General features: G+C 33.9%; 1 protein-coding gene across 9 annotated transcripts in view; it reads right to left on the reverse strand.

Moving 5' to 3' along the window:
• The window catches only part of GRIA4 (glutamate ionotropic receptor AMPA type subunit 4), a 478,222-nt gene that overhangs the window by 11,471 nt on the left and 448,130 nt on the right, over positions 1-18,621 (reverse strand). For 5 of the 9 annotated variants that reach the window (XR_008911318.1, XM_056794448.1, XM_056794449.1 and 2 more), the window contains one exon: positions 3,036-3,150. The exons of the other annotated variants lie outside the window; for them this stretch is intronic. Coding sequence is in view for 4 of the 5 variants with exons in the window: in XM_056794448.1 (XP_056650426.1) it covers positions 3,036-3,150 (115 nt within the window). In the remaining variant the exon portion in view is untranslated. The remainder of the gene's footprint in view (positions 1-3,035; positions 3,151-18,621) is intronic. 9 annotated transcript variants of the gene reach the window in all.

Consider the following 18,621-nt stretch of genomic DNA (forward strand, 5'->3'; position numbering starts at 1 on the left):
TATCTTTCTGACTCAAATATTACATAAATATTCACTGAGATAAATTGCATATATTCTAGCAGTTGTCCTCTGATGAGTAGCTCTATGGAGAGGCATATCATTCCCTACTAAGCAGATAAGAAATGTCTTAGAGATCATCTATTCAAACTCTCATTTTACAGAATAGTAAACTGAGGTACAGGTAAGCCCATTCAGGTAGACTAAAAAGGATTCAAATTTAGGTCTTCTGATTGGTTTGGACATTTGCTTACATCTTTAGAATATTTATCAGTTACTCTCTAATTGTTTTACTTATGAGATAACAAATTCCTTGAGGATTTTTGAATCTTATCACAAAGCTTCCCATGTAGTAGTCTCTAAAAGTAGATATAATTTTTGTAGGATGATTGGAGATAGAGAAGAAAGGTCTTTTCAAATACTTAAAAATGACACATTAAATCCTGTATTTTGTTTAACTATTCAATAGGTTTAAAAATTCATAACTATAATATTATGTTTTCATTTTAATTGCAAGATTTGAAATAACATTTTAGTTCTCATTTTAAAATATCATTGCAAACTTTATAGTTGTAATATGTAATAGAATGTTAACTAATATATACTTGTTTCAGTTTTTGAATGTTTGAGATTTGATTCACACAAAGATAAAAATATGATTGACTTTTTCAATCAAAACATGCCTTTGGTTCATCAATTTCTTTTCAAGGTATAAATTTATAGGCTTTCCCAAGTCACATTAAGGAGGACTTAGTAGAAAATAAAAGACATTTCATTTTTATCATTGAGAAATTTAACTGTCAGGACTAGCTCTAGATTTCCTTATAGAGCTGAATGGTCATACATTAAGGAATATTTTTGAATGATATTAAATACTTCATTGACAAATCCTCTGGTGATGGAATAGGATAAATGACTATGTCTCTACATGCTAATGTGATTAATTAAAGAATTTTTATTGAGGTAAGTCTAAATAATTGTCTTACCTATAGAGGCAAAATGATATCTTATCGATTTTCCTTTCTTCCTTTTTTGTCCTTCTTTCTTCTAGAAACACTTACAAATAGAGAAATCCATGAAAATTCTTACATCTCATTTCCCTTTCTCTTGGAACCAGAAGATATCTTGATATGCAAAGGGGTACAGAGGAAGTGGGAAAAATACATTCACTTCTTTCTTTTTTTTTCCCCTTCTTTCAAGGTCTAAGATAGTCATATGGTATATATGGCCCTTCATTTCTTCTCTCACATCTCTTGGGAGAATTAGAATAGATGAAAAGGTGTTGAGCTCAATTACATATTCATTTCTCTGGACCTCAGCTTTCTCTACTGTTAGAAAAAAGATGCTAGAAGAGATGATCTCTCAGGAGCTATCTAGCTATTATATTGTATGTTTTATGGCTGGGCTAGAGATACTCAGCTGGATTGGGAAGGACTGACATTTCTAATTTTCCAAGCAAGTATAGATATATTTATGATTTCTTCAGAGACTAGTCACATTTCCCTGTCATAAACATGTTTCTGAAATCAGATACACACACACAAAGGGCTCTTTTGAAATGAAGGGCCATCACCTTGAGTAGGCTTGAAGCCTTATGAACAATCAAAATTGTAACCACAAACTTATAAAGCAGGAGATTCCCTCTTTTGGATAGATAATAATATTGAGTTTTATATCTTGGATACTGGAATAAAAGAAAGTATTGCTAGAAAGAACAAATGGCTTTATAATGAAGGCATAATTTTAAAGCTCATGTTTCAACTTTCATTTTATTTAAAAGCTACTTGAGGGGGCAGCTGAGCACTACTCAGTGGATTGAGAACCAGGCCTAGAGACGGGAGGTCCTAGGTACAAATCTGGTCTCAGACGCTTCCCAGCTGTGTGACCCTGGGCAAGTCACTTGACCCCCATTACCTAGCCCTTACCACTCTTCTGCCTTGAAGCCAATACACAATATTGACTGCAAGATGGAAGGTAAGGGTTTAAAAAAAAAAGCTACTTGAGAACAAATAACTAATTAGTAGTTATATATAGCCTACATGTGCATGGAAATTCCCCAAACTGTATTACATCACATCTACATATGTACCCTCACAAGACACAGTGGAGTGTGGTTCTTAGAAAACAATGCTATTTTTCATCTTCTGTATATTTTTTCCCTTTTTTCCTTAGTCATTGCTTAGGAATATGTTGGAAATAAAAGAAATGAAGTAATGACAAAACTTAGTTGATTTTCTTTTTATAGAGAATCGGTAAGAAAGGAAAAATAAAAGTAGTTTTTCAGTGATAGCAGATTAAGGTGACCTTGCCTCTGTTTTAAGTGAGGACACAGTTTTGAGTAACTATACACTAATTTCTATCCCCTTATATAACTGTAATTGTAATCTGTTCAGTTACTGACTCACTGAAAGGTAGCCCAGAAAGGTCTTTGTGTTCAGTAGAATCGATGTTCCTATAGACCAATGGATTTGTGATCTCATCGATAGGGTTGCTTCATATAAAGATGTAGATCTCAGCCTATCCATTCTTGGAGTCCTTGTTACATCTTTGAAAAGATTTTTAATATTGTAGTGGTAAGGAAGAAAAAGGCCCAAGTTATTCTGTTTTTTTTTTTTCTCAAGAAAGTCATGCATCCTACTCTTTTCTAATCTTAATGTCCACCTGTTTGAGAGTAAGTCCATCAGAATCCATCATTCTGTGCTCTTAGTTTCTCTTCTCTATGTTATATATCCCTAAACCCCTGAATGAGATTATTTAGTCTAGATGGGTGTACAGCCTCTGGCTTCTTATCTTCAATGTCTAGAATACCACAGGGGCTTGGTGCTGGGATGAAAATTCCAATTAGGTTGAATAATTTCAGGAACTCACAACAGATGCGAATATTTTTGCTTTGACAGTAATTGCATACTATAGAACATGAAGAGTCTTTACCAGCAGTCCTGGTAGCATCACTAGTCTCAGGCCAGAAGGAAGGACCCCAGCAGATGCACCAATTACTTTACATACTGTTTACCCGCTTTGGTGACATTGAGGCTAACCTTGGAGTCACCTCCCCCGCTGCCACATTCTCCTTTGTCGTACCACCATTTGTTTTTCAATTTGTCCAAGAGGCCTTGTTCATTCAGTTTTAAAACTGCGAGGTTAACAGCATTTCTTGAAACGATAAAACATATTTTGTAAGAAACTGCACAGCTGTTAAGATGTTAGAAGGAATGAGGATTTAAGCTTTTTTATAAGCTTCTCCCACACGGTAAATAAACCTCTCATTACCATATTACAATCCCCTCCACTGCAATCCAAACCAGAAGTCGGAATTATTTTGCTTATTTTCAAATGTGATAAATATGCCTATGGTATTGGGTAGTTCTCCTTTTATAGATCTTCCATTAGCCAAATAATTGGTGCTGATGACCAATTAGATGGAAGCTTTAGCAAAACACTGATGAACTGGGATTTGAGGGATTCTGTTTGGGATCCTGGAAGAATGTCAGAATTTAAAGGTAGGTAAACATTGTTTCAGGTTGGTTTTTATTCCCACAAGGCAAATGCTAGCAAATCTTGGAAGTACTGATTTCTTGTCTACTCTCCCTACCGCACAGTTAAATTGAGCACTGAATTCTTGCTTTTTGTGGTAAGATTTGTAGTTTCATGCTCTGGTTTCAGCTTTGTAGGTATTGATGGAGTTAGTTAGGCCTCAGGGAAAAGGTCTTAAGTCTCAATTTGATTTCAATTGTTAAAGCCACTACATGCTACTTAGAAAAAAAAAAACAAAAAACAAAACCTCTTGGGTATACATTTTGGTTGTTTTAACTAGGTAATTAAACCTGTTGAAGTTATTCCTTCATTTTAATCTACCCCTTATATATAACACATGCCCCAGATTAGGTCTTCTCCAGATTTAACTCTATAAGAGAACAAAGTCATGTTGTATAGAGATGTCGACTTTTCTCTAGAAGACAAATGACTATAATATTAAAAAATAGTAGGTGAAGGAAATATTTTTAAAATTTTCCATTATCCTGGCACATGCTTTAAATATATGTCAAAAAATGTTCAGTGGGTCTTATTTTTCCAAAGTGTACTGGTTTTAAATTAGATGTTCTAGAAAGAAATTTTTTTAGGCACTAAGCAGATCACAATAAAATTTAACCTTAAAACAAGAGAATAAGTTTCAATCTTGGAAATATTTGGCTCTACAGTTTTGTTTTGGTTTTTGGTTAGATATCTGATTTCACTGGTGTGGAGAAATCCCATTGGTGAAACTTCCCTCACCAAAGCAGATCTGTAACTTACCTGTAATTTAGTCTTGGAAAATTTGTCTAGGACACTTAGAAGAAGTTAAGAGATTTGTCCATAGTTGTATAATAGGTATGAGAGATAGGATTTGAACCTGGCCTTCTTGATTCCAATTCCTCCACTCATTACTCCACTCTACCTCTCTTGGTTTATGATAATTCAATAAATATTGAGTATTGACCAGTCCCAGAGGAATTGAAATATTATGCCATTCAATAAATGTGGTTATAATTCTCGTTTGAATAGTATTTCAATTAGATTTGGAAATGTAATTAATTTGGTAAGTTAATTTATGTATTATATTAGATTATTTAATATTTTTTCTAAAAATTGTTCTTAATATTTTAATTAGTTATATATTTCTAGCTGTTAGACTGACCTGGTGCTCTTGGTTTGCAAATATATACCCAGGATAAAATGTTCACTTTCAGAGGCATATGAAATCACTCAGATTCTTTGGGAACATTTAGCGCAAATGAGAGTTTACCTTTATCTATGTTTTATGAGAGCCCTTCAGGCGTTAAGTGAGCTTCTCTAAAGTGAACAATACTAGGGTATCATGCTCACTAAAAAGATGAAACATAAGTAGAAATATATATGCCCAGGTTTACTACCAGAAATTATCTGTAGGGCAAGCAAGATGCATGAAGATCTTTGGTTGAGTGAGAATAGTGGTGGGAGAGAGTGGGATACTGGGAGAGCTTTTGCCAGTCCATTAAATAGTAGTTCCTTATTTTAACTAATTATTGTTACTAACTAGGTTATAAACTATTGTTTCTATGCTACCTAAGGGCATTTAGTGTCCTCTAAATTCATTGGCCTGGAGTGAAGTTCTAATGGCCCTTTCTAATTACAGCTTTGAAAGAAGGGTCAGATTGTGGTGTAGAATTAATTGATAATTCAAGGGAAACTGTATTAGCTATAAAAATGAAACAAAACAAAAACCTTTCAGGGAGAAAATGGGGTTATTTTAATTTATTATGCATTTGCAAAAATTAGACAAATTTGTTTTAAATGAACTGAAAATAATCCTTTTGTGAAATTTAATCCTTAGAAATAAAAGTAATTTAAAAAATAATACATTGTGTTTTAACCTTAGACATAGTATATTCAAAAATTTTAGTAGTGGGTGGGCTTGTAATTGTTTTACATATTCTTTAAGAGAAACTCTTTTATGAAAGTAAAGTCATTTTATGAGAGGGTTATTTAACAGGGTTGTTAGCCATATCCATAGACGGTTTCACAGCAAAAACATAAAAAAAAATGAAAAAAGAAAGGAATGGAGAAAGAAAAGATGCTTTCAATTTGAGGTAATTGAAAATTAAGGTCATAGAGATTGTCTTTCTTACATCTATTAGGCCATGTAAAAACAGTTCAGTTTCACACTGCTATTTCTATATCTTGGTTCATATTGTACAAGTTTATGAAGAAATATAAATCATTACCCATTTTAATATTAACTACTATGTTGAATTCCTCTTAGAAAGTCTACAGGCTTATCCTTGTAACAACTGGCAGTCAACACTGTACTTACTTGATGGTGTTTAGTAGAAACAATCTCATCATTGATACCTTTCAGTTTTGACCATTTCTAAGAGCTTGCTCCACTTAAAACCAAACCCAAACAAAATAACCATCACACTGATTACTATGTATCACTATCTAGGAGACTGATTCAGTCAGAGGAAATGTTATTAAGGACAAAAAGATGGAAACCTCTTATTAAAATAATTTCCTGGAGATCTTTTTGTGTGTACTTAATATTTAGGTTATGTTGCTTTTTGGACTGTGATATAAAGTATTTGGTCCATGACAATCTTTCTATTTTTATAGTATGCATCATCCATATGTCATAGCAAGAATTAACCAAAAGAACTTAAAGGCTATGCAAAAATCTTTCTCTCAATATGCTGTGTTAGATTAAAAATCTTAGCCATCAGAGAATGAGTTATGAGCAACACTGCAAGCTATAAATAAAGTTTAGGAAACCACCAGGATCGGCTACAAGAGAAGGACCATTTCTGTCATTGAAACGTCACTCTATGTACTCCACAAGCATCTCTTCCTATCTTCTGGAACACGGGCATTGTTCAGGTGACATACACCTAATGGTTCATTTTCTACATATTGAGAAGACTATGTCAGAAATTTACATTGATCCCAAAGGGACGGACATGCTTACACAGAATAAACTCAAAAAAGCTCTAAGAAGCAAAGGCTTTGCTAGGCACATAAGTGATGAAAAAATGTCTTACTCTCTTTCATTAGTTACTGTTTTTCCCATATGAAAGACTGTATCTACAGAGCTAACTGGAAGATCATTTGTTTTTCACTAAAATGTAAATGAAAAGGAGTGAATAACAAGGTAGGTGTGTGAGGAATAACTGTCTTCTGAATACAAAAGGACTAATTTACCCAGAAATACCACTGGATCATAAAGATCATAAACTCTTTTGGCTTTGCTGTTGTGTCCTGGGATAAAATAGGGTAAAGCATAGCCTCTTGTGATACCTTTCTTCCCAACCCTGAGAAGACAGGGATACATTTGTATCTTCATTCATTCAATAACCATTTGTTATGTGTTATTATGGTCCTAGCACTGCTTTTGGCTCTGGGAAATGCAGTGGCAGATACTGAATTTGAGTCTACTGACATAAATTATAAGATCTTTTTATTCAGAATTTTACTTGCTATGAAATACAACTTCTACATTCCTTCAGTATCTCCCCCCCCCCCCATTTCTTTTACATAGTGAAGAGCCAGGGTGCTCATAAGGGCTTCCATCTTGGTAAAAAAAAAGTTTTAATAGCTTTTCCTAATTTCACAGATTTGATGACATAGGTCATCTTGCTTACTCTATGTTCAGGTATATCCTGAGCTTGAATTTACTGAAGAGCCCATCAAATAAAAAGGAAATGTAGATGGAAGTTCACAACAATGTTGCTCCAGTTTTACTCAGCATTAGAGAGGCCATTATGAACAATCAGCTGGAATCTTTATATAGAGGTGCCACTGAGTTTGGGGAATTATGGTTTGATGTTATAAATATGAGCATTATTATTGTTATATTTTCATATTAGATAATATATTTTCTTCCATATTTTTTCTGTATAGATCAAATAGTACTTATTTATCTGAGCCAAAGTATTTATAATTTTATCAGTTCCTGGTACATAGTGAGTGCTTAACAATGATTTGTTGATTGATTATTTATCCTTACAACCATATAATGAGGTATGTGTGTGAGTAAAAGGATGAAAGAGACAAAGACAGAAATATACACACACACAAAGAGACACAGAGAAACACACACACACACACACACACACACAGAGAGAGAGAGAGAGAGAGAGAGAGAGAGAGAGAGAGAGAGAGAGAGAGAGAGAGAGGGAGAGAGAGAGAGAGAGGGAGAGAGAGGAGAGAGAGAGAGAGAGAGAGAGAGAGAGAGAGAGAGAGAGAGAGAGAGAGAGAGAGAGAGAGAGAGAGGGAGGGGGAGAGAGAGAGAGAGAGAGAGAGAGAGACAGAGAGAGAGAGAGAGAGAGAGAGAGAGAGAGGGAGAGAGATTTTATTCCTAAAGGAGAGATTGAGAAATTGAATCATGAAAAAGCCTAATGACTTACTCAAGATAATATAGTAAATTGTACATAGGTACAGTTTCCTTATTTTTAAGCTAGTGCTCTATTCAACAGACTCCCTGCAAAATAAAATGACCAGCTACTAAAATGTTTAAGATGTATACACAAACAGCAAATAATCCTGGAGATCATGTGCCAGATTTATCTATATACCTCCCCTCTTTTCCTAACCTAAAGGAAGTAAACTTTTGATATTTCATAGTATGAAAAGAATACTATGCAAACTAGAATATAGTCTTCCATACCTCATGACAATACTATTGCTATATTTTCTGGCTCTGTGTGTGACTCATAGGCATAGGGCATTCAGCCTGGTTTTATGATTTGTCATCCCTCTTTTGTAGAGTAGGAGATGCTTGAGGTAAGAAGTTTTAAAAAAACTATTTTATTATTAAATTACTAAATATTGAGGAGGAATAGTCTGATCCAACAAAAAAGATGACTGGTTCAGAATTTAGGTGGCCTGGAGGACAGACAGACCTAATCAAGTATTAACAACAAATTGTGGGTCTTTTCATAAGGGATTAAAAGATCTGCTTCAGGAAACTGGAATCTTTCAAAAGCATGAGTGAGGAGGAGACGTGCTGTTTCACATATCACATGTTTCTCTTGCCTTTGGTGGCGTTCTTTTCAACATGACTTAGACTCAGCCTGTCATCTACTAAATAGGGCACATTTTATTGTATTAGTGTTTATCCATACATGCACAATAACAGAAGGCTTTTTGCCTCCCAAATTAAGGAAATAGAGAATTAAGTGAGTCCTCAAATTAAGAAGTACTAGGACATTATTGGAAGTTCCTTTTTAGATTTATTTAGGAATTTAAAATGCAATCAGGTCTTTCTTACATTATTTTGGCAAGAATCCATTTCTCAGAGCTTTCTGATAGCTAACTAAAATTCTAAGGCCATCGTTAGATACTGGAAAATACTGATTTCACTGGTTTTTGAGCCATTTTTTAAAATAGAAGTGTTCTTAGAATCACTATGAACCAAAAAGTATTGCCTTGAAAACTGTACTCAATAAAAACATTATATGTATTTCCCTACTTATGACCTTAAGAACCGATATTATACTCAATCAAAAGTCACTTAAATGGTTGTTGTGGTCTTGGTATTGATAGACATATTGAAACTTTTCTTTTTTTCCCACTTAAGTAGATGCCTATTTCAGTAGTCATATTAATTAAGAGGGAGGAACAGCTGTATCATGCCATTTTCTATTAGTTGCTTTGTTTTTGTTTTTAAAATTTTTGGTTTACTCTAACCTTGTGATCTAATTAGTGGAGAAAAATCCTGGCAAAGCTCTGATCTGGTACTTATCTTTGAGACTAGCCTGAGGCACTGAGAGACTACATGAGTGGTCTTTGGTTACTGAGCCAGCATGTGGTAGAGGCAGGATTTACACCCAAGACTTCCTCATTCCCAAAAAGATGTATAATCAGCCAGCTACCATAGAAACCAAGGGCCCAAGAGAAAACCCCTATACTTTATATGAAATCCATGTATGCCTAACTCAGAAAGATTGCTATTACTATCTACAAAGAGATTGCAGAAAAGCAAATAAATGTATAAGACTGATACTCTTAAATGATAAAAAGCAAAACTCTGTAATCTGCTTGACCCTCAATATAAGCACTTCAGTTCACAGTTTTAGTGTTTTAGTGGCTTTTTAGGTCAAGAGACTAACAAGTTCTCAGCACGATCAATGCTTCACTAAGTTTTCAATTTAACTTAGAGCTTTGTTATTACTTTCTCTCCCAAATTATCCCTTCCAACAGATAAGCACATGCCTTTATCTGCCTCAGTGGCTTTTGAAAGACCATTCAGAAAGCTGGGATTGGGTCTAAATTGCTCTGAAGCCATTTGGATATAGCTAGTGGGAAAGAAATTAAGCCTTTCCTCAATTTGGTTTCTCTAGCAACAATGCTACAGGTAATATCTACCTAATAGGGGAAAAACCAATTCTCAGCAATGATCAGTAGATCAGATACAATAAGAAAGGGGGGAGAATTGTTTCTTGATGGGAAGAACCAGACTCAGATTAAACTGGAGGTGGAAAAGAATTAAAATAAAGATGATTTTAAAACCTTTTTATTAAAGAAGGATTTACTCTCTTTACTTGGGTTTTTATATGGTGCATAAGCAATTAAGTCTGTGAATTCTACTTAAAAAAAATCGCTCCATAATCCAACTGTGTCATGGGGGATTGTAAAAGGTGAGTAAATGCTATACTAATTTTCAGGCTGCTTTTAGTTTATATTTTCTTCTCTATTTGCATTGTTAATTCCTACTTGAGTAAATGGGTTCTGGCTGAGATGCTTGTGCTGAAAGGAGTGATTATGATTCATATTTAAAAGTAGATAGCATGCTGGCATGTAGGGCAGAGGATGCTGTATGTATGAATGTTCAGAGGAACAAACAATTTTCCAAGTCATTCCTGTAAAATCCCCATGTAGTTATATTGTACTATTTCTAGTGCTTACAGTTCCATAACTTGCTTTAGAAATAGTAAGTGGTTATCACCTAGGAGGTCCAAGGGAAGAAAAAACAGATCCTTTATTGGGGGACAGATTTTTAAAGATTAATATAGAGAAATCATCAGCATTCAAATACAATATCCTAGGAGTGGAGCAGGGATGGAAAAATGAATTTCTGAAGAACTCGTCTTAACCAAATCAAATCAGTTTGAAATTTATACTCTCAAATAAATGGAAATAATTGGTGCTTTCTCCATAGGTAAATCTAACTTTTAAGTGGAACATTTAATTTGGGTTGACACTAAGGAAGTATGAGGAAATGTTTTGTCTCCTTCCTTTTGCTTACAAAATTTACTTTTATTTATGGGCTCAAATTTATTGACATTCTGCAGACCTATTTGGGAACATGGAACCCCTGCTTCAAAAGGATACTGCCTTACTATCATACTTGATTGTAATTTTCCAAAGCCTTTGCTCCAGAACCCATTAAAATTTTTTTCAAATCAATTCAAATCAACATTATATTTATGTGTACATACATAATATAGATATATGCATAAACACTTAGTAGGTAATTAATAAGTGCTCATTGACTGATTGGACTACAATGGCCTTGTGTATTGGTGCCAAAGGGACTCTCTAGAGGACTCAGCCTTTTTTTGCAACCACTTATACCTGCTTCCACTTGGAGAAAAGCAGAAATCTGGTAGAGAAGTTCACATTTTCTAAATATTGTCTGCCTGCACCAAGGAGACTGCTTAAAAATTGAATGGAGGGCAATAGTTTCCAGCCTGGAACAAATAGTCCTTCTCTGGGTATCCTGCTTTATGATACTTCCAAATGTTATAGAAACTGAGATATTAGATCAAAGATTTAGAGTTAAAAGGAACCATAGAGTTCAACACTCATCGTGCATATGGATAATGTTAGCTGCTGCACAGTTGTGAATTGCTCAAGGTTACACACATATTAAGGGGTAGCAAGTATTAAACCTAGATTCTGTTTCTAAATCTACTGTTCTGATTGCCAGAAATTGCCTCATGTTATTTATAGACTTCAAGGATATATAGATGTATTTTGTTTTGTTCAGCTTAAACCTCCAAACTAACTTCATGACTGTATATCCGGGTTGTTCTGGCCCATTTTGCACTTTATGGCTTGGACTTCTAGGCCCTGATCTTCTGTTTTTACACCTTAACAATACCTTTGCCTGTACTCACTGTGTGACCTGATTGCCTAGATGCTATCCTTGGCCCAATGAGTCAGATTCTCTCTCTTTCTTTGTATCCTCTAGAATTTATTCATCTGCAAAATGAATGTTGAACTCTATGGTTCTTTCTAGCTCTAAATCTTTGAGCTAATATTTCAGTTTCTAGAATATTTGGAAGTATCCATACAGTAGGAAAGCTGAAAGCAGTAGCAAATAACATAAGTGATTACTGATGAGTCTCTACTATATAGTATCATGTATTTTTTTAGTCAAAATGCAAAGTATCAACAAACCCTATTTGAAATGCTACATGAAATAGGTTTCTGCATGAAATAGACATAGTTTTGACTCCAGTCAAAGAAGGCTTAGTTACTAAAGTGCCAGAAATACTGTTTTCTAGAATTTTGAAAGCCTACTTGGTAGAAATAGAAAAGTGATACTACTATGACTATGACGGTTACTACTGCTGCTTCTCCTACAACTTCTCAAATTTGAAAGTTCGGTAGATATGTGCACTGCCAACCAAAGCTCATTTTCTATTGTTTGCCTCAATTTCATACCTTAGCTCTAGTATTTTATCTTAAAGTACTTAAAGGAAATATTCCAACTTAGATATTCCACTGTTGCCTCAAAGATAAAAATAGCCAAAACTTGAATCTGTTCCATTCCCAATATTCTTCCATGACTCAGTCATATTCATTTATCCATCAATATTCATCCAAGCTGAAAACCTGAGTTACTTTTCCTTCTTCATTCCCAATTTCAAATGAATCATAAAATTGTCATTATTTATTCCTGTGAAATGTTCATTAGATTCACACTTTCCTTTCCATTTCCAATGTCACCACCTCATGAATGGAACACAGGAGTCCCAAAATAGTTCACTGTGTTCTCATTTCTCACTAAGTCATCAATGCCAGATTCCTCTTCCAATAATTTAATAAAATTAAAATATTTATAAAGTCTGTTTATATGCAAGGCACTATGCTAGACAATGAGGAAATAGTGGCAAATAAGACATGGTACTGTCTTTGTGTAACTCATAGTCTAGAAGAGATGCTAGGGCAACCTCAAAATGACTGTGATACAAAGCACAAATTGAAAGGTTTATAGCAGAGATATAAATAGTTGTACACATGTTTGAAGAAGAGAGAGAGATAGGCAGACAGACAGAGACAGAGAGTTTGGGACTAGTAAAATCAGAAAAAATCTCATGGAGAATATGACCTTGGAACTTGGAATTGGAGGATGGATATGATTTCAATTTTAGACATAAGAATAATATACATGAAGGTATGGAGACAGGAGAGTGAGATGAGTTGGGGAACAGTATTCCGCAGAGTTTGGCCACATTGTTAAATACATGAAGGAAAGCAGAATAAACCATGAATTCTGTAGTGATACCTCCTATTCACATATGTCCAATGTCTATTGTTTAGGTTCTGACTGAAAAGTAATATCCTCAAGCTTTAAACCACTATTTGGTGATAGAGTCAACACTAGGATCCCAGTCTCCTAACTTCCAGAGCTGTTCCTCATTTTGGTGCTCAAGCATCTCTCTAATTAGGTCTCTTCCTACCTCTCCATCATCAGCTTTCTTTAATCCCTAGTATGAAACTGTTGTTGTAATAAGGGCCATTTTATCAGTGTTTCCAGATAAGATATATTTGGTTTTAACTCCCAATTCAGTTCTTTGTTGTCCTTAGCCTGGCATGCCTTTTTCCTTCTCTTTGTGTATAACCTTCCTATCCTTCAGGGTTATGCTTAATTTGCAAGTTATCCAAGAAGTCTTCCTCAAGTGCTTCAGGTTCTAATGATCTCCCCTTGTCCTCAAGTATCATAATTCATTTTCTATATCACTCATTTTCTTTCCTAATTACACACTGCCTTGCATTGTTATTTAATGATTCCTTTTGTGCCCTACTTGTTTCTCCCAAAAGACCATAAATTCCTATAAGGCAGGACTATATTTTATATATATATATATATATATTTTTTTTTTTTGGTATCCCTTTTAGGACCTAATATGATGCCATTCATATAGTAGGTATTCAATAAAATGAGTGAAGTTAAGTTGTGAATTTTCATGGAACCCAATAATAATTATAAAGGTGTATTTAATAAAAAGAAGAAGTTAGTGTGATATAAAGGGAAATCCTCCCATTAACAGCACTTAGGATGTTTGGAGAGACAACGGTACTCAACAAATGTAGAGCCTGTCAGGAAGAAATTTTCAAGGAACAAAAAAGATATCACAACTATCCATTAAATGTTGTCAAGAGAGACATAAAAAGTCTATTGATGCCAACTATTCTTTCAGAACAGTTAAGGTAATAGACAACAATTTAGCATTTTCTAAATAAAACACTCAAAGAAAGTATTTCATGGACAGCTTAGGTAGTTAAAAGGAGATACTGTTTTTGGTTTTGTTTATACTGATGTAAATAAAATATGTAAGGATGAAAAGAAAAAGATGTGATAAAATTCAAAGGAAGCTTGTTATGGATCAGAAGACAAGCTTGGAAACTATAACCTGAGTATTCACTCAGATGCAGGAGCTGGATATGGCATTTCTAATGCTAAATTCAGAATAAAATTTATCATGGAATAAATGACTTGAAAAAATGTTTTCTATTATCATGTCATTTTAGTTTTAGGTAGAGTTGAACTAATTTCTAATTCATATTTTAATTTTTCCCCAATTTATTATTAATAATAATGAATTAATAATAATTTGCTTCCCTCTGGATTTAATTAAATAGAAGTGCCCAATTAAGGCACCATAAATATTCCATTTCCTTATAAATTCCATGAAATTAAGAATTATACATATGTTTTAAAAATTCCCTATCATTTAAAGTTTGAGAATTCTCAGTACAAAGCCACACAGTTCTAATAATAGCTAACATTTATATGGTACCTATTACATGCCAAACACTATTCTAAACACTTTACAAATATTATCTCATTTGATCTTTATAACAACCCTGGGATATAGGCAATATTATTATCTTCATTTTACCAAAGAGATTAAGTGATTTGCTTATGGTCACATGGTTACTAAGAACTTGACACTGGATTTGAAATCAGTTTTCTAGACTATAGAATCAGCACTCTATTCACTGAGAATTTTAGTTTCTATTGAAATCATTTTTTATAATTTAATCTATATGATATTATTTTCCTCAATCCCTAACTTTGGACTCAGATTTACTCTGGAAAAAGGGCCCACATTAAGGAAGTAAATAGGTCAAAAAGAACAAATCTTCTTAGAAAAAAAAGGTGGTATATTCTTATCTCATATCAAGACATAAGTATTTGTACACATATGAACCAATGCAGATTTTTAAAGGAAGCTGATTAGAAAATTGTGACTTATTGGAAGATTTATACATAATACAGTAATTTTTCTGTTTTGATTTCAATCTACTTATAGTCCAAGGATTCTAAATCCATGTTCCTATAAATATTTTAAGTCTATACTACCATAGATTATGACAAAATTTCTTTACCTTGAGAGTATATGGTGTCATTTCATAGAGTTGAGTTGCTTTATTGTCTCTAACTGTTGTCTGTAGTCTTGAGACATCATTTAGAGTGGTATGTACTGTTAAGAGAGGTTTTATTAATTTCTTCCTTTTTTGTATGTAAGAGGAAAAGTAGCAATAAGATTTTGGAGTATGAGACTCCCTGCTGTGCAGGTTGTCAGTTGGTGACCCCCTGTTGTGTGGCTTGGCAGTTGGTGACACTTAGAAAGGTGTGGTTTGTGAGTTGCAGACTGTTGGAAAGGGCTTTTGTCTCTGTCTCTCTTGGGGGGTGGGTGTGTTGCTAGCATTCTCTCTGACTAGAGAAAGAGAAACAGAATCAAGCTTTAATAGCCTTATTGATTATTGATAACTTGGGTAGACAGGTAGATAGATAGTGATTATATTATCAGATAGAGACAGTAGTAAGAATAAGTGAGGGCTTTGGCCTAGCAGAACATACTGCCCTTTAAGGCAGATAGATGTACAATTTTCTAGAGAAATTTATTGGGATCTGGGCTATAGTTATAATCTATTATAAGATTACTTTCACTTTCCTCCTTCCTATTTCCTATCTTTTTTCCCCCCTAATAATAAACTAAGTGTTTTGTTTAATTAATAAATTATACACTGGCTTTTGATCAAACTCCTACCTATTCCCCCAAAATTTAACCCTTCAACCTAGCAGGTTGGGTTTGGGTCATTTTTATCAGAGATTTGGGAGGGAAATTCTTTGTGGTGTCTGTTTTAATTCTGGTCAGATTTTCCTGTGTAATTCCTGCTAAAGAGAAATAATTAGGAAATGATAGGAGTTGGGGCTGATAAAGAGGATCAAGATTCAGGGAAATCTAAATAGCTTCTATATACACATAAGCTATGATTTCCTCACAGTTCCCAGTGTGGAAATTTTCTCCATAAGCCCAAATTGCAACCCATTTATGACTTGGTAGATAAGTTCCAGAGAAATTCTTGATACTTAAAGAAATTAAGTGACTTGCTCAGGTTCAAATAATTAGAGGCAGGTTTGAAATCAACACTGCTCAGACTTCTGAGCCCACTCCTTTGTTGACTAGTTCCTCATTTGGCCTCTCTATCAATTATATTTCCTTATGCTTCATTCCCATCATGGAATTTCCAATCCTGAGGAATTTCTGACAGACTAAAAAGAGGGGACTGACCAGGAGGTCACTGTGGGAGTGAGAATTACTATGAAGAATCCTGACATTTCTAAATCAAATATAATCATCACATCCACATATCATGGAGTAAACTTTACAAAAAACAATCTAGTCCAAGAAATATTAGTATAAATCCAAATAACCTGGCAGGCTAGTCCATACTTTTTTCTGAAATGTCAGGATTGCCATCAGAGAATCCATAACACAAAGTACTGCTGTGATATGAGGTAGGTTCTAGGATGATTAGAAGTTTGAATCTCTGTTAGGAAAAGTTGGAGGCTTAGTTTTAGTTTGGTATTTCTAGCCATCTCTGGACATCTAGGATCAGGGACATCTGTGTAGCCCAAACCTATGTCTTAAAGTAATGATAGCCTTTTGCAGGCTGTTATGGCTCGCATTTTCATCACCAGTGTTGAAGAAGAATCATTTCATGCATTAAGACTTTAATTCCCTGAGCATTTATACTGCTGTTCAGAAAAAAGCCTACCTACTTTCTCTGAGTAAGGTTTGAAATGATTTATTACTCTCATAAACAGAAAAAATATTTTGTAAGTAGTTAATAAAGTAAATGTGGTTATTTTAAATCTATATGTTTGATATTTTCATTAAATTATTTGCAACAATTACTACTTTAGGTCATTCATCAAAATAAATGTCTAAAATTCCATTCATGTGTCAATTTAATGTAGAGCCATTATAAAAAAGTTAGAATGTAATGAAAACTAGAAATATTAGAATATTCATCTCAATTGTATTGTTAATACTGTAAACAAAACAAATATATTCTAAGACATATTATTTAATAAAAATAACACAAATGGGTAAATTCATAGGTCTAGAAAATGTCAGTTAGGAGGGATTCCAAAAGCATTTCATTGAAATCATAATGGAAAATGGAATTTTCATTGCAAGATACCTAAGATTTGGTTATCCTGATTCTTCTGAAAACCAATATTTACTGGAGCAGTCAGTTATAACTGAATTGTTCCAGTTCTATTTGATATGCAATTTTGCCTCAACTCCCCACCCACACCAACCTTACATTTATCTCTCTTTGGCAAAATACAAAATAAATCTAACTCTCCAAATTTGTGTGGTTGCACTATATAACTCAATAAATTCTTCATGCCATTTGCTCTCATCTGAAATCAGGTATTACTTAAACTGATAATTTTTATTATTCTTTGAAATTCTGTTTTAAAGTGCCATCAAATGGAATGGCTCCTATCTTTGGATGCTCAATAGCATTCATTTCAATGATTGACTTGATTTTAATTTAAGATATACATAATGGGAAATCATCGCTACAGTACCACTGAAATGTCTTTCCTTTAATGAGCTATGCATATTATATACTATGAAATACATCATTAAGAATTCAAATTAAGCTATCTAAATCACATCTGTGTGATAATATTAAATCCATGCTCTCAGGAGAAAATGGCAATAGAAATCTAACAAATTAATCAAGTAAAGGCACCTGAAACACTCAAGTCATTTTTGTTTCTGCTTAGGCATTAGTTCTATAAGCCAAAGCAATAACTTTGTCCTTGAAAAAGTTGGGCAAATGTTGCCTTACTATTGCTCATCTGCTGGCAAAGAATATGTATGTGGGCAAAGTTAGAGCTAGATTCTTTTGTAAAAATAAAAGTCACAAAAAACCTTGATTATCTTCCAGAAATCCACAGTTCTTAAAAAACAAAAACAAAAACTTCTGGTTTTTAGGATGTACATTTGTTTCTATAGTTATAGGTATTATCTGCCTCCAGTTCAGTGTGAAATCACATCAAGTAAAATTATATGTAGCTTAAAAGATTTTAAAGCATTGTGAAAATACTCTCAAGAAAAGCCCGAGCAGTACAAGAATGAATTTGCATGGTGTAGTAGATAGGAGATGGGCCTGCATTTCGATTCTGCCTTTGGCACATTCTTCTATAGCTATGTGACCATGGGCAAGTCATTTAATTTTCCAAAACCTCAGGAAAAAAATCTATGATAGTCAGTTATTAATCTGTCCTGGCAGAGGAAATTTCCCCAAGAGGCTAAGAGAATCAAAGATTCTGCTATATCCCTCCCACTCCAAAAATTTCAAAAATAAACATTCAGCTACTCAACAAAATTTGTACAAATTTTACCGAGTTTCAGCAAACTGACTTTTTGAAATTTGATGAATTATTTGATGCAAATTCTATTATTCTGCTCTACCATATCATCTTCAGGCTTTTAAATTATCTTTGCTTCTTAGGTTCTCCATGCCTCTTTTTCTTCATCTGGACATTACCCCAGGTCTTAGTTGGGTTTC

Source organism: Monodelphis domestica, chromosome 4 (genome assembly GCF_027887165.1).
Source record: "Monodelphis domestica isolate mMonDom1 chromosome 4, mMonDom1.pri, whole genome shotgun sequence".
In the NCBI taxonomy this organism is placed as follows: domain Eukaryota; kingdom Metazoa; phylum Chordata; class Mammalia; order Didelphimorphia; family Didelphidae; genus Monodelphis; species Monodelphis domestica.